We start from the raw sequence: 14,805 nt of genomic DNA, 5'->3' as shown, positions 1-14,805 counted from the left end.
TATATATATATATATATATATATATATAACTTCTGTGGGAGTTTCTCTAATCGACAATCATCACTTAAGAGCTACAATGATGATACATCGATCTACCTCACGCAACCACCGCATCCTATACCTGAACAAAGGTATAAGACCTAAACTGCCTAATGGATCCACTAGTCTACTATGAAAATGGTTAATGTAAAAAGTATGACCCATTTTCTACAATTTGGCTAGATTATTTATGGGGCTGTGAGTTGTCTGAACTATCAAACATATTTGTGCTCAATTCTACTCCAAAAAATATGTCGACTCTTATTTTTTAAAACATACTGATTCTATGATTTAAAATTAGTTCTAAAAATACATAGCTCAAGGGTATCTTTGTCTCACTTTCCCTACTTGCTTCTTTTAGAAAGCTATAGTTCTTTTCTGAAAATTTTCACTAATGCGCCTTGGAAATCAATGTTTCTTTACTTGTTTAAATATGAAAAAAATTTAAAGTATCACTGGCATTACTTAGTCCCCATATATGAACAAAATAGCTTCAACTTAACTCTTTACTTAGATTGAAACTTGAGTCTTAAAACAATGTTAAAATTTTAAATAAGACTCTTGAAAACCTTAAGAACTTTACCTTGACTTACTTCTTAACTTAAGACTTGACTCTTATCTTCCTTTAGTTTATTCATAACTTAACTTGAATTGAATTATGAATTCAAGGTTATAATTTGAGTTTTTTAATGATTTTTAGGTGTTCATAAATAATTTGATGTAATCAGAATCATTGGAAGGTGTTAATGTAACTTGAAAGTACTTAAAAGGACTAAAGTATAAAAACTGGATGAAAGACGCCGATTTGGGCGCGTTTCGGACGGCCCACACAAGCCTGTTGGTCAGCAGCCCCATCCTGGCACATTGCAAGCGCGCAGCCCCAACCCCTATGGTGGAGATGGAGCGCACCGCACCTGGTGCTACCCAAGTGTGGCTGACGATTTTCTCTCTTCGTATTCTGATCCTAATTCACCTAAACCTCCATAGTTCTATTTCCAAAACATTAAGATAATCAATACTATCAATACCCAACAGATCTAACTCAAAAACAACAATAGATGCTAGTAATCAACATCAATGGGTATTCAGTAATTTCAACCAACGGGATTCAAAAAGATTTATCAAGAACTCACTTCTAAATTTCCAAACAACTCCAAAACTACAAAACTAAAGCAAGACTGGTATTCCGATGACTTAATCCAACAAAAAAGAGCTTACATACCTTAGTTAGGGATTACCCCCGATGAATTCCACTAGAATCCCTTGGCATTTTTGGCGAAATATTGATCTTTCTCCCTTTCTCTTTTCTTCTCTTTTTTCCGAAGCCCTAAGCGATAAATAATTTCTATAATCTGAAATAAAACTTGTTTTTAACCCGATTAAACAATTGAGATGAATTAGGAAATAAATGGATGAAAAATCTAGTTTTCCCTTCCTTAAATCAAGATTGTACTTTCCACAGTTCAACAGTCTAACTTATGAAAGGTGTATCTCCCTCATACGATATCGAATATTTCACAAACTCGGTGCCGTTGGAAAGATCTTTCCAAGGGATTTTCAACCATACCAATAAATGCCTCTAACTCATTTTGAGCTAGAATTTATAACCGTTTGTAAATGACAAACACTCAGTTTTCAAACATTGGAACTTTTCCAGATTATTTCTTTTCTTTCGAAAAGTAATAAATTTTAGTTCTTAGCTTATTCATAGATATTATGAGTTATGAGATGTTACAATATATCTCCCGTGGGAACATTCGTCCTTGAATGAGATTTCTTTCACTAAGATAAGAATGGTAACCTCAAGTTTACTACTCAACAATCAAAGAAAGTAACATCATGCTTTCTTATAGTTAATAAGGTAATAAGAAGAGAATTCAGTACCTTGATCTACATTTTCTCCATACTCGAAGAGATGTGGATATCTCTTCTTCATATCCTCTTCAGCTTCCCAAGTTGCTTGCTCAACAAATTAGTTCATCAAAAGGACCTTGACTGATGCAACTTCCTTTGTTCTCAACTTGCATACTTGACAATCTAAAATTTTAACTGGAATCTCTTCATAGGAAAATCTATCATTAATCCCAACATTTTCAATTTGTACAATAATTGAAGGATCATCTATGAAATTTTTCAACATAGAATTGTGAAACACAGGATGAACTGTTTCTAACCCTTGGGGTAGCTCCAACTCATAAGCTACACTTCTGTCATGCCCGCAGCCTACACCCTGGATATGACTGACACCCAATGACCATCGTGGGCCTTGAGAAAACAATTGGCCTTTCTTACTAAACTCTGCAGAAGAATTAACTTAACACAATTATAAATAAAAACATTCTCAAGAGAAATACTTTCACTAATAGTCTTGGCAAAAAAGACATTTAAGTCCCAAAAGAATACATATATCAGTTAGTAAAGAGAGAGCCAAAATTGTCTGTCTTGATATCTATTTGTCTATGAAGTCTCTACTACTACTAAGATGAATGTTGGGACAAACCTCATAATATTCTATAAAAGAAAATTTGGAAAGAACTTAAAGAGTCCTCCAAAATGCAATGAGACTCATCATTGCCTCTATATGCTCAAGCTGGATCAAGAAGGCGCTGGATGTTAATCCTTTTTGCCTGCGTCTGCTGATAAGACGATGCAGGCCAACTAACATCAGTACATTAAATGTACGAGTATGCAATTTTGAATGCTAAACAACAACTAGTAAGCTTTAAAGGTTTAAGAACGAACATACCTTGGCTCTGCTTAACTCAAGAAGTCATAACTCAATCTAAAGAAGTTAAGACACAATGCAATATATAAAGCTTGTAAACAGTACACTTCTTAATTAAAGGAAATGCAATAATAAACCCAACTTTACTTATATATGAAAGTAATATAGGTTCAGCGGGAGATTCTCTAACTGACAACAACTTTTATCTATCTATGCTGGCTACATGGTTTATTGTGACTTGAGGTTATATGAACTAGCGTCCCCATATCAGTGCTCAATACTACTCCCAAAATACTTAGCTCATATGTTTTTAAACCAACTTCTTCTCTGGTTTGAGGTAATTGCTCAAACTTAGCTTTAAAAGCTCCCATGGAAATCATAGTTACCATTTTTTAAAACTAGCCAAAGGCTCTGTGGATGTCTAGCTTCCTTTCTTTTTTCAAAATGTTAAAAAATTTGTAACTCTTTAGGACTACTTAGTTTTCATATAGATTTTGATAAATGAACTCACTCTTTACTCTTTTCTTAACTTGAAACTTAACTCTTAGGGAGTACTTAGTTACCTTATAACTTTTGAGACTTAAACACAACTCATTACTTTTTGTTTAACTTGTATCTTCAGCCTTAAAACAAAGTTAAAATTTTATTTAAGACTCTTGAAAGCTCTAAGAACTCACTTTTGACTTGCTTCTTAACTTTTAGATATAACTCTTAACTTTTCTGATTTTGATTTTAACTTTCCTTGAATTGGATTATGGATTAAAGGACCATAGTCTCATGTTTATGGATGATTTCATGATATTATGATGTACATTAAAGTGTTGGAAACAACTATGAATTATAGGTAGATCACTTAGGAACTAGAATGAAAAAAATGGGGAAACGATGAGATCTCCAGGTTACCCTGGCTCTCTAAGAGGCGCGGGGCTGTAAAGCGTGACGGACAGAGTTTGTACAGAGGGGCTCTGGCTGGCGCGGCACGCTTGACCTTGTCAAATAGACGCTTCCGTGAGGGGCTCTGGTTGGCGCGGCGCCCCAAGACTTGTCAGACGCAATTCCAAACATTTTTTTATCTGATTTTCAATTCTAAACCTTCTAAACTCCCACTTATCTCACCCCCAACACTTAGTATCACGAAAATTCTGAATACCCAATAGAGTTGACTCGTAAAACAGCCAAAAAATACGAACCAAATAACCCAAGTACACTAGAACTCAATCAGCAAGAATTCAATGGTTTTTCATCAAGAACATCAATGTTCATTTTTCAATCTACTCTAATTGCGCTAAATAAATCATAATATTTTGTGGGTAGAAGAACCCATCACAAAGCCCGACGAAACTCACTCAACGATCTTGGGGAAACCATTGTCTTTTCTCCTTTCTCCTTCTTCTCTTCTCTTTTCTCGAAAACCCTACGCGTATTCAATCTTCTAAAAACTTACTTAAGGCTTAATTTTACCTATATTAAACCATTTAATCATATTTGAAAATTGTAGGGTGAAAAGACAACTTTACCCTTAGTAAAATCCTAATTGGATTTTCCGCAATCCAATAGCCTAACTTTCGATAGACATATCTCCCTCATACAATATCATAAATACGTAAACTTGGCGTCTTTGAAAAGATCTTTTCAAGATCTTAGATCTTTCCGACCATATAAAGAACGTTCGCTAACTCAACCTAAGCTAGAAGTTATGGACGTTTTAAAATTACCAATAACTCACTTTTACACTTAAAAAATTTCCAGATATCTCCTATTATTTCCAAAAATAACTATTCTTAGTTTCTTTGATTAATCCTACCATTTCGCCCTACGAGATATTACAATATATCCCTCTTGGGAACAATCGTCCTCGAATGACAACGTTTTCACTAAGCTTAGGGTGGTAACATCATTTTAGCATTCAACCAACAAAATCAAGTAATATATGCTTACACATAGTCTTGTAACATTCTTAGAAGATAATTTAGTACCTGGATTTGCATTCTCTATGGATTCAAAGAGATGTTGATATCTCTACTTCATATCTTACTCAACTTCCTAAGTTTCTTCTTCATTAAATTTGTTCCTCCAAAGGACGTTGACTGATGTCATTTCCTTATTTCTCAACTTGAGAACTTAACGATCCAAAATTTGAACTGGAATCTCTTCATAGGATAAGCTACCCTTAATCCCAAAATTCTCAGTTGGTACGATAAATGAAGGATCAGCCAAGAATTAATTCAACATAGACACATGAAAGACCAGATGAACTGTTTCTATCTTTTGGGGTAAAACCTACTCATATTCTACATCGCTATTCCTCTTGGAGATCCTGTAAAGACAAACATGCTGGGTACTATGTTTCCCCTTCTTACAAACCTCATAACCCCCTTCATGGGTGAAACTCGTAGATACATCCACTATCTCACCTCAAACTCTAACGACATTGTCCTTACATATGTGCAGAACTTTTGGCGACTATGTGCCGTTTTCAATATCTCTTGAATCATTTTCAGTTTCTCCATGGCTTGGTGAACTAAATCTCATCTTATTAACCATGCTTGACCCACTTCGAACAATCCACTAGGAGATTTGCATCTTTTCTCATAAAGATCCTCATATGGAGCCATTTGGATGCTCAAATGGTAATTGGTGTTGTAAGCAAACTCAATGAGAGGTATGTGATCATCCCAATTCCCTTTGAAGTCGATCACACAAGCTCTCAACATATCTTCTAATGTCTGGATAGTCATCTCTACTTATCCATCTCTCTGAGGATGAAAAACAAAGTTCACCTTTGAATCCAAACCTTTTTGGAAACATATCCCGAATTGTGCACCTCTATCTGAAATAATGGAGACCGGAACTCCTTGAAGTCTCACCACTTATTGAAGGTACAACTTAGCATAATCCTTGGATGAATAGGTAGTCTTTATCCTAAAGAAATGGGATAACTTTGTCATTCTATCGTCAATCACCCAAATAGAATCATGATGTCTACGAGATCTTGGAAAGGTTGTGATAAAGTCCATTTTGATCATCTCCCATTTCCACTCAGAAGTTCTATAGTTGTCGCCAAACCTCCAGGCCTTTGGTTCTCTACTTTCACTAGTTGGCAATTCGGTCACCTAGCAACAAACTCAGCAATATCTTTTGTCATGACTTCTCACAAATATACCTCTCTGAAATTGCGATACATCGTGGTGGAACCCAGATGAATGGAATAGTTGGAGATATGAGCCTCCTCCAGGATCCTCTCTTGTAGTCCATCAACCCTAGATACACACAATCTACCTTGGTACTTCAGCACACCATCTCCCCCTTGTTCAAAAGCCAATACACTTTTCTTATAAACATTTTCCTTCAAATAAAGCAAAATGGGGTCTTGGTCTTGTTTTTCTTTCACCTCTGACACTAGTGATGATTCAGCCCCATTAGTCGATACTACCCCGCCTTCTTTGGAATCCGTAAGTCTGACTTCTAGACGTACGAGTCTCTGCACATCTTTAGCTATCTCCCTCTTTTCTTCTTTAATATGGGTGGTGTTTCTCATGGATAACCTACTTAAGGCATCATTAACTACATTATCCTTACCTGGGGGCCAAAAAATACTCATGTTATATACCTTGAGTAATTCTAACCACCTCCTATGTCTGAGATTTAGTTACTTTTGAGTGACACATATTGGAGGCTCTTGTGATCAGCGAATATGTAAACATGAATACCATAGAAGTGGGCACACCATATCTTCAAAGAAAACACTAATTCAACCTATTCTAAGTCACACGTCCAATTATTCTTCTCATAAACCTTCAGTTGTTTGGAGGCATAAGATATAACCTTGCCATTTTGCATTAACAGACAGCACAAACTCTCGATGCATTAAAGTACTCCTTAAAACCTTGAGTACCCGTTGGTAAGGTCAAAGTGAGAGCGGTAGTTAATCTCTTTTTCAATTTCTTAAAGCTTTTCTCATAACCTTCAGACCAATGAAAGTTGACTTTCTTTTGAGTTAGCTTGGTCAAAAGATATGAGAGAGATTAAAACCCTTAGACATATATCCTATAACAATCAATAAAAGCCAAGAAACTCTTTATATATGTCAGAGACGTGGGTCTAGGACAACTTTGAACTGTTTCTATCTTTTGGGTATCAACTCTAATCCCATCAACAGAATAAATATGTCCTAAGAATGACACCGACATAAGACAAAACTCACCCTTGGAGAACTTTGCAAATATTTCCTTATCTTTCAAAGTCTACAGAACAATCCTGAGGTGACTAGCATGATCTTCATCATCCCTTTAATTAATCAGTATGTCATCAATGAAGGCGATGACAAACAAATCTAAATAGGGCTTGAAGACTCTGTTCATAAAATCCAATATTGCAGGCACATTGCCCAAACCCAAAAGACATAACCAAGAACTAATAACGCCCATATCTTGTTCTAAAAGTTGTATTTCAAATGTCATATTTCCTAACATTCAACTGAGGGTATCCAGATCTGAGATCAATATGTGAGAAACAATAAGCGCCCTGAAGCTTGTTGAAAATATCATCTATCCTTGGAACATGATATTTATTCTTTATAGTGACCTTATTCAATTGGCGATATTCTATACACATCCTAAGAGAACCATCATTTTCCTTACAAACAAGATCAGAGCGCCCCATGATGAGACACTTGATCGAATGAAGTTTTTATCTAACAAATCTTTCAATTGTTCTTTTAGCTCTTTTAACTCTTATTGTGCCATTATTTATGATGAAATATAGATAGGATGAGTATTTGGAATGATATATATGCTGAAGCCTATCTCTATGTTAGGAGGGACTAGGTGATAGATACATCCCTTTGAAAATAAATATCTCGCCTTAAGGTACGAAATGTAATGTGCCTTAGGCACTGCTAAACTACTACTCAAAACTATGACTAGCTCATTAGGAATTTTGAACTTGACAACTCTGGTTTTAGAATCTGCTGACACATAACAAGCATCAAGCAAGTCTATACAAAAATGACATTAAAATCTGGCATATCTAGCTCTACTAGATAAACCATGGTGTTCTTGTGATTGATGGTAACATGACAATCATGATAGACTCTTTCCGCTAGAATAGACCCCCAACATGTGTAGAAATACAAAAGGTTTCACTATGTTTTTTAGGAAGACTCTCAAACATATTTGCAACATAATGAGTTACAAACGATAAACTAGCTCATGGGTCTAAGAAAGCATAAACATCAAAAGTAAAGACTTCGATCATGCTCGTGATAACATCTGGCGTAAGTGACTTCTCTAGGTGCAGCTTTGTGTGGTGGAGCAACTGATGCAGATTGGACTCTATTTCCTAGATTTCCACCTCTTTTCTTGTTCTTGGGCAACTCTTTCATGTAGTGCCCCACTTCACCGCATTTGAAACAACCCGACTGACCATTGCAACACTTATCGACATGGTTTCTACGACACCTACCAAACGAAGGATCCCAACTACCTCTTTGTGCCACACTACCTTGGGAGTGGGCTGGGCTATCCTTAATGTTCAGTGATTTATGTCCATTATACTCACCATTGTTTCTTGGCGTAGGTACACTATCTGATGATGGTGCATTGTCCTTTTGTTTCTTAAATTGTGGTCGACTTGATCCACTCCTCTGTTGACCATTCTCATCCACTGTCTTAGCTTTCTTGTTCCTATACTCCTCTTTGTCCCTCAGTTTTTATTCTTAATTTTTTGTACATAGTCCATTAGCCTTGAAATGTCCATGTCCCCAATCAACATTGCAGCCCTACCTTCTTTTCCTGAAGCAAGACCTAAGTCAGCAAGAAACAAGTTCTCATATCCATACCTATATCCGGAGCATAGAGAGACAATTCGATGAATTGTAACTCATACTCATGAACACTCAAGGAGTTCTGTTTCAATTTAAGGAACTTTCGTAACTTTGCTTCCTTTAGTTCTCGAGGGAAGAAACGCCCTATGAAGGTTTCTTCAAATTAATCCCAACTTTTATGTGGTGCATCCTCATCTCTATTTTCCATCTAATGATCAAACCAAGTTCTACCCACATTCTTCAGTTGATATGCGTCCTTTTCAACTCGCTTTACATCTACCACATGCATCACATCAAATTCCTTCATCAACTCTTCCACAAAGTTTTCCGGATCCTGAGTGGTTCTTGAACCAGTGAAGCTTGGGACTCATTCTTAGGAACTCATGAATCCTCGAGGTGCGAGACTCTTCCTGTTATGCTCTTTTTTGTTGACCAACCTGGTAAGTCACCGCTTGTCTTAGCATCCAAATAGACTAACAGAATCTAGCATTAGTAACTTCCTCTTTAGGTTGCATTTCAGGTGCATTAGGTACCTCTCGCTCCTCCACATTTCTTCTGGTTGGATGAACTGTAACTGTTCCTTCTGGAGGAATGATGATCTGTAACAGATGTGATCACGAATTAGAGGGGAATTTTCTAGAGATAACATCTAACTCACATAGTGAGTATGAAAGAAGGGAGAAATTCCTGAATGGTGTACCGTACTAATCATAGATGTGGCACTCTTCACACTGATGACTACGACTTTACAGACACGGCTTCATAGACTCTCTAGGACTATTGAACTATGCACTCTGATACAAAGGTTGACATACCCAACGCCTACACCGTGGACATGGCCAGAATCCAATGACCATTGCTAACGTTGAGCGAACCCTTGGCCTGACATACAAAACTTTGCGGAAGACTTAACTTAACTCAATTATAAATAAGAAAAATTCACAACAANATACATATATATATATATATATATATATATATATATATATATATATATATATATATATATATATATGTATGTATATATGAAAGTAATATAGGTTCTGTGGGAGATTCTCTAATCGTAAACCATCACTATGAACCTAAGAGATAGTACAACGTCTTACCTTACGTTGCAAGAGGACCGCTCTATACCTTGCCATCGGTATAGAACCTGATCTACTAAGTGGATCCACTAGTCTATGATAAAAGCATGAAATAATCATCTTAAAAAATTGATCCGTTTTCTGTCCATGTTGGTTACATGGATTATTCAGACCTGAGTTTATATGAACTCACGTCCCCATATAGGTGCTCAATACTACTCAAAAAATACTTAGCTCATATGTGTTCAAATCAACTTCTTCTCTGGTTTGAGGTAATTTCTCAAACTTATCTTTAAAATCTGACTTAAAAATCATAGTTCCCATTTTCTAAAACTAGCCAAGGGCTCTGTGGAACTCCATATTCCTTTCTTTCTCAAAATTTAAAAACATTTGAAACTCTTAGTCACTACTCCTTATAGATTTTGATAAATTAACTCACTCTTTGCTCTTTGCTTTACTTGAAAGTTAACTCTTAGGGAATAATTTAAAGTCAACTCATTACTCTATACTCATATTGTAGTTTGAACTTTAAAACAAAGTTAAAATGTTTTTTTTAAGATTTTTGAAAGCATTAAGAACTCACTTCGGCTTGTTTCTTACATTTTAGACTTAACTTTTAACTTGTTTTACTTTGATCTTAACTTTCCTTGAATTGGACTATGTGATTCAAGGACCATGATCTAATGATTATGGATGATTTTATGATGTTTAGGTGTACATTAGAGTGTTGGAATCATTTAGGAATTTTAGGGACATCACTTAGGAACTAGTACAAAAAGATTGGGAAAAAAAGAGATACCCATGTGACATTAGCGCTCTAAGAGGCGCGTGGCACCAGAGATTGTCCGGAGGGGCTGTAGTTGGCGAGGTGCACCAGGCCATGTCTAACAGAGGTTGCCTAAGGGGTTCTGTAAGGCGCGGCACCCAAAGGCTTGTCAATCATAAACATTCTGAACTCCCATGGATCTCACTCCAAATACTTAGACTAACTAAAATCCTCAAAACCCAATAGATTAGACTCATAAAACAGCTCGGAAATATGAATCAAACTACCAAAGTAATATTATAACTCAACCAGCAAGAATTCAATGATTTTTCATCAAGAACTTCAATGTTCATCATTCAATCTATTTTAATTGCGCTGAATTAATCATATTATAGTGTGGGTGGAAGACCCATCACAGAAAGATCTCACATACCTTAAAAGGATCATCCACGACGAAATTCGCTTTACAATCTTGGTGAAATTTTAGTCTTTTCTCCTTTCTCGTTCTTCTATTCTCTTTTCTCCAAATCCCTTAGCGTATTCAATCTTCTAAAAACTTACTTAACGATTAATTTTACCCCTAATAAACCCTTAAACATATTAGGAAATAGTGGGGTGAAGAAACTACTTTACCCTTATTAAAATTCGGATTGGATTTTCCTCAATCCAATTGTCCAACTTCTGATAGGCATATCTCCATCAAATGATATCAAAAATACGCAAACTCTACGGCGTTGGAAAGATCTCTTGAAGGGATTTCATACCATATATAGAAGTGGCCCTAACTCATCCTAAGCTAGAAGTTATGCCATACAAAAATGACAAAAAACATACTTTTTTACACAGGAAATTTCAAGATTTCTCCTATTATTTCCAAAAATAACTATTCATAGTTTCTTTTATTAATCCTAACCATTCCGTTTTACAAGATTTTACAACTGATAATTCTCTTGGATATTCTATAAGGACCAATATACCGAGGACTAAGTTTCTCCTTCTTACCAAACCTCATAACACCCTCAATGGGTGATGTAACACATCAAAACTCCAAGACATGTTCTAGAGCCTAACATGAGTTTCATAAGGTTTATACACTGTTTTAAGGTCCATTTTAGTGAATATAAGTCATTTAGAAAGTCTAGAAACTAAAATATCGATGAACGTCCATGACGTCAACTAGTTTAAGGAGGCGCTAGCATGCCTTAGCCTATTTGACTAGATTCTAGGAGTCGAAAATGATAAAATTGGTATAAGGGTGTCTAACACATATTAGAGTTATTTCAAAATCAAAACATCTGGGAACGACTCCGTAAGGACCCCTTGAGGAGGACGTTTGCATTTCGAGGTAAAAGGACTACCCAAGGCAGTGTGCACAGACTAGTTCCATCGACAGGGCGCGTGTCAATCGACGGGGCGTCGATGGACATCATTGATGGTCACTTAGAAAAAATATTAGAAGGTTCATTTTGCACAGTCTCTGAACTTATAGAAATATGTGCAACACGGAGGGAGCAGTGGTCGTCGTCTAACAGACGGACCTTCGATCGAGATCTCATTTTTGAGGGCCTAAGTTGCTCAACGTTTTTAAGTTGAGTTCAATAAATTAATTAAAGATTTTTTTAATTAATTAGGTTTTATGGGAGGTCTAATTAATTTAGTTAACCCCATATATATCCCTAACCTGGATAGCCTAACCTAAACTCTCATAATTCACAAACCGTAAACTATCTTTCTTCGCGCTTCTTTCTATATAGTGAAGATATCCATTGAAGACCACGGTAGGAGATGGCTTATGGGATGAAAAGAGTCAGGTTTCTCCATCAGTCGTTATTAATTAGTAAGTCATGGGATCTCTTTCACCTTTGAGACCTCCTTTCTCAAATGGTTCCATCAAATTGATTTCAATAGTTGGGTTTTCCAGTTGGTTTTATCTAATCTCAAAATTGATTTTATGGATTACCTTTTTTATGATTTATTTTGAATATTCTGAATATATGAACATGTTTTTTAACTCAATTATGATATATATTGATGGATTGGTCTAGTTTGTAAAAGATGACCATTACCCCTTAACCCTAGGTTATGATCTTGATATGGATTGTGTAATCTTTGTTCAATTAACTTGGTTATTGGTGGAATTACCATTAGATGCTGTTTTGTATCAATTATGAATAGATTAGGGTGAATTATAGTCCTATCATGCTTTTTCTTGAGTAATTCTTTTAGATTATGACTTTGATCTATGTATTTTTTCTTATGCTATGAACTAGTATTGGATTGTGATGTAGTCAGTCAATTAGTATTGTTATCATGTTGGTTATGGTTATATGATGATACTACAGCCTAATTGTTTTGAGTAAGGGTTTACGGTAAGTCCTTGATGATGAATTATTAAGTAGACTTGGTAAGTCTTGTGATCCCTATTACTTATTTCAATTATGTTTAATTGTGATTAAGTAATGATGTTGAATTTTAGTATGCCTTGTATTAGGATTTATAGGTTTTGTATGATGTTTAATTGAAATGTATTGACTATGGTTTGTGATANATCTTTCTTCGCTCTTCTTTCTATATAGTGAAGAAATCCATTGAAGACCACGGTAGGAGAAGGCTTATGGGATGAAAAGAGTCATGTTTCTCCATCAGTCTTTATTAATTAGTAAGTCATGGGATCTCTTTCACCTTTGAGACCTCCTTTCTCAAACGGTTCCATCAAATTGATTTCAAAAGTTGGGTTTTCCAGTGGGTTTCATCTAATCTCAAAATTGATTTTATGGATTACCTTTTTTATGATTTATTTTGAATATTCTGAATATATGAAAATGTTTTTTAACTCAATTATGATATATCTTGATGGATTGGTCTAGTTTGTAGAAGATGACCTTTACCCCTTAACCCTAGGTTATGATCTTGATATAAACTGTGTAATCTTTGTTCAATTAACTTGGTTATTTGTGGAATTACCATTAGATTCTGTTTTGTATCAATCATGAATAGATTAGGGTGAATTATAGTCCTATCATGCTTTTTCTTGAGTAATTTGTTTAGATTATGACTTTTATCTATGTATTTTTTCTTAAGCTATGAACTAGAATTGGATTGTGATGTAGTCAGTCAATTAGTATTGTTATCATGTTGGTTATGGTTATATGATGATACTACAACCTAATAGTTTTGAGTAAGGGTTTACGGTAAGTCCTTGATGATGAATTATGAAGTAGACTTGGTAAGTCTTGTGATCCCTATTACTTACTTCAATTATGTTTAATTGTGATTAACTAATGATGTTGAATTTGAGTATTCCTTGTATTAGGATTTATAGGTTTTGTATGATGTTTAATTGAAATGTATTGACTATGGTTTGTGATATTTTGGCTAAGATGTAAATGTTATAAGGATGGTGAATGTTTTAGCAAATGTACCTTATTATGAAGTGATATGTAAATGTGATAACCTGACTCATATGAAGTGTAATGAAAGGACTATATTCATGAAATTCTGAGTGAGCTATGATGATGATGATGTTAATACAAGGGTTAGACCCTATCACCTACAATAACTTATGATGATTAATAAAACCATTAAAGAAATTTCAAAAGGGACTCTAGCTTAGCACCGAGTGAACTAAAGTGAGAAGTGTCCCTTCCCACATAGGGAAGGTAGTATCACTAAGGTACTCTTGCGATTGGAGACTATAATGCATGTATCATATCTCCTAGTTATTGAACTATATTTCCCCAATAGAAATACTAGCTAGTGGATCCACATAGTTTCTATGTTTAAGTTTTGGTACTAACTTATCAAGTAGCAACCTTCTTTCGGTGTAATGTTCCATGACACCAGATTCCATATTAGATCATGTTGTCTATGTCGGTTAGGACAAGATGTTCCCAAACGGTAAAATCTTTTAAGGAATGAACTTTAACTAAGATAACCTAAGGGGTTTATCTTAGTCTAGATAGGGGTATGGGACTCACATAAACACTGCAATAGTTAGACTTGAGAGAAATATTAGGAGTATATTGTTATGTATGAATATGATTATAATGGTGCATGATATGTATATAAAGAACTTGGGAATTATTGATACTATATGTTGATTAGTTTAACTTATGTATATGTGTTGGTCTACATTGTTGAAGTATGATGATATGTACTCTTAAATGACATATATGTTAAGTGGGATGTTGGTCATGATTATTCTTGGGATACTTAATTGAGTAAGGTTGTGGGGCTTTCCTTGGTCATTTCACTTGTTGACTTGATAGGGTTTCATGGATAATTTTCTTGCTTTGGTTATGTTGAAATGTGCTCTTACTCATACTTGTTGATAATATGACTTGAGGATACAATTACTTGAATATGT

The 14,805-nt window shown here is 35.2% G+C and overlaps 1 protein-coding gene across 1 annotated transcript; it reads right to left on the bottom strand.

Moving 5' to 3' along the window:
- Positions 1-7,997: 7,997 nt before the first annotated feature.
- LOC107020537 lies at positions 7,998-9,445 on the bottom strand. Its single transcript, XM_015220946.1, has 4 exons — positions 9,404-9,445; positions 9,067-9,187; positions 8,495-8,568; positions 7,998-8,408 (listed from the first exon to the last, which is right to left on the bottom strand). The coding sequence occupies exons 1-4, from the start codon at positions 9,443-9,445 to the stop codon at positions 7,998-8,000; spliced, it is 648 nt and encodes a 215-aa protein (XP_015076432.1).
- Positions 9,446-14,805: the final 5,360 nt, after the last annotated feature.

The sequence above is a fragment of the Solanum pennellii genome, chromosome 1, assembly GCF_001406875.1.
Source record: "Solanum pennellii chromosome 1, SPENNV200".
Lineage (NCBI taxonomy): Eukaryota > Viridiplantae > Streptophyta > Magnoliopsida > Solanales > Solanaceae > Solanum > Solanum pennellii.
Note: the sequence above shows the minus strand (reverse complement) of the source record. Positions and strands in the feature narration are given on the sequence as shown.

What these genes read in the sequence shown, in the direction of transcription:
- LOC107020537 (XM_015220946.1), bottom strand. Translation starts at nt 9,445, where the DNA reads ATGGTCATTGGATTCTGGCCATGTCCACGGTGTAGGCGTTGG. An exon ending in GTCCACGGTGTAGGCGTTGG is followed by an intron (nt 9,188 to 9,403) that starts GTATGTCAACCT and finishes CATCTGTTACAG; the next exon opens with ATCATCATTCCTCCAGAAGG. An exon ending in TTTCAAGGCTAATGGACTAT is followed by an intron (nt 8,409 to 8,494) that starts GTACAAAAAATT and finishes AATGGTCAACAG; the next exon opens with AGGAGTGGATCAAGTCGACC.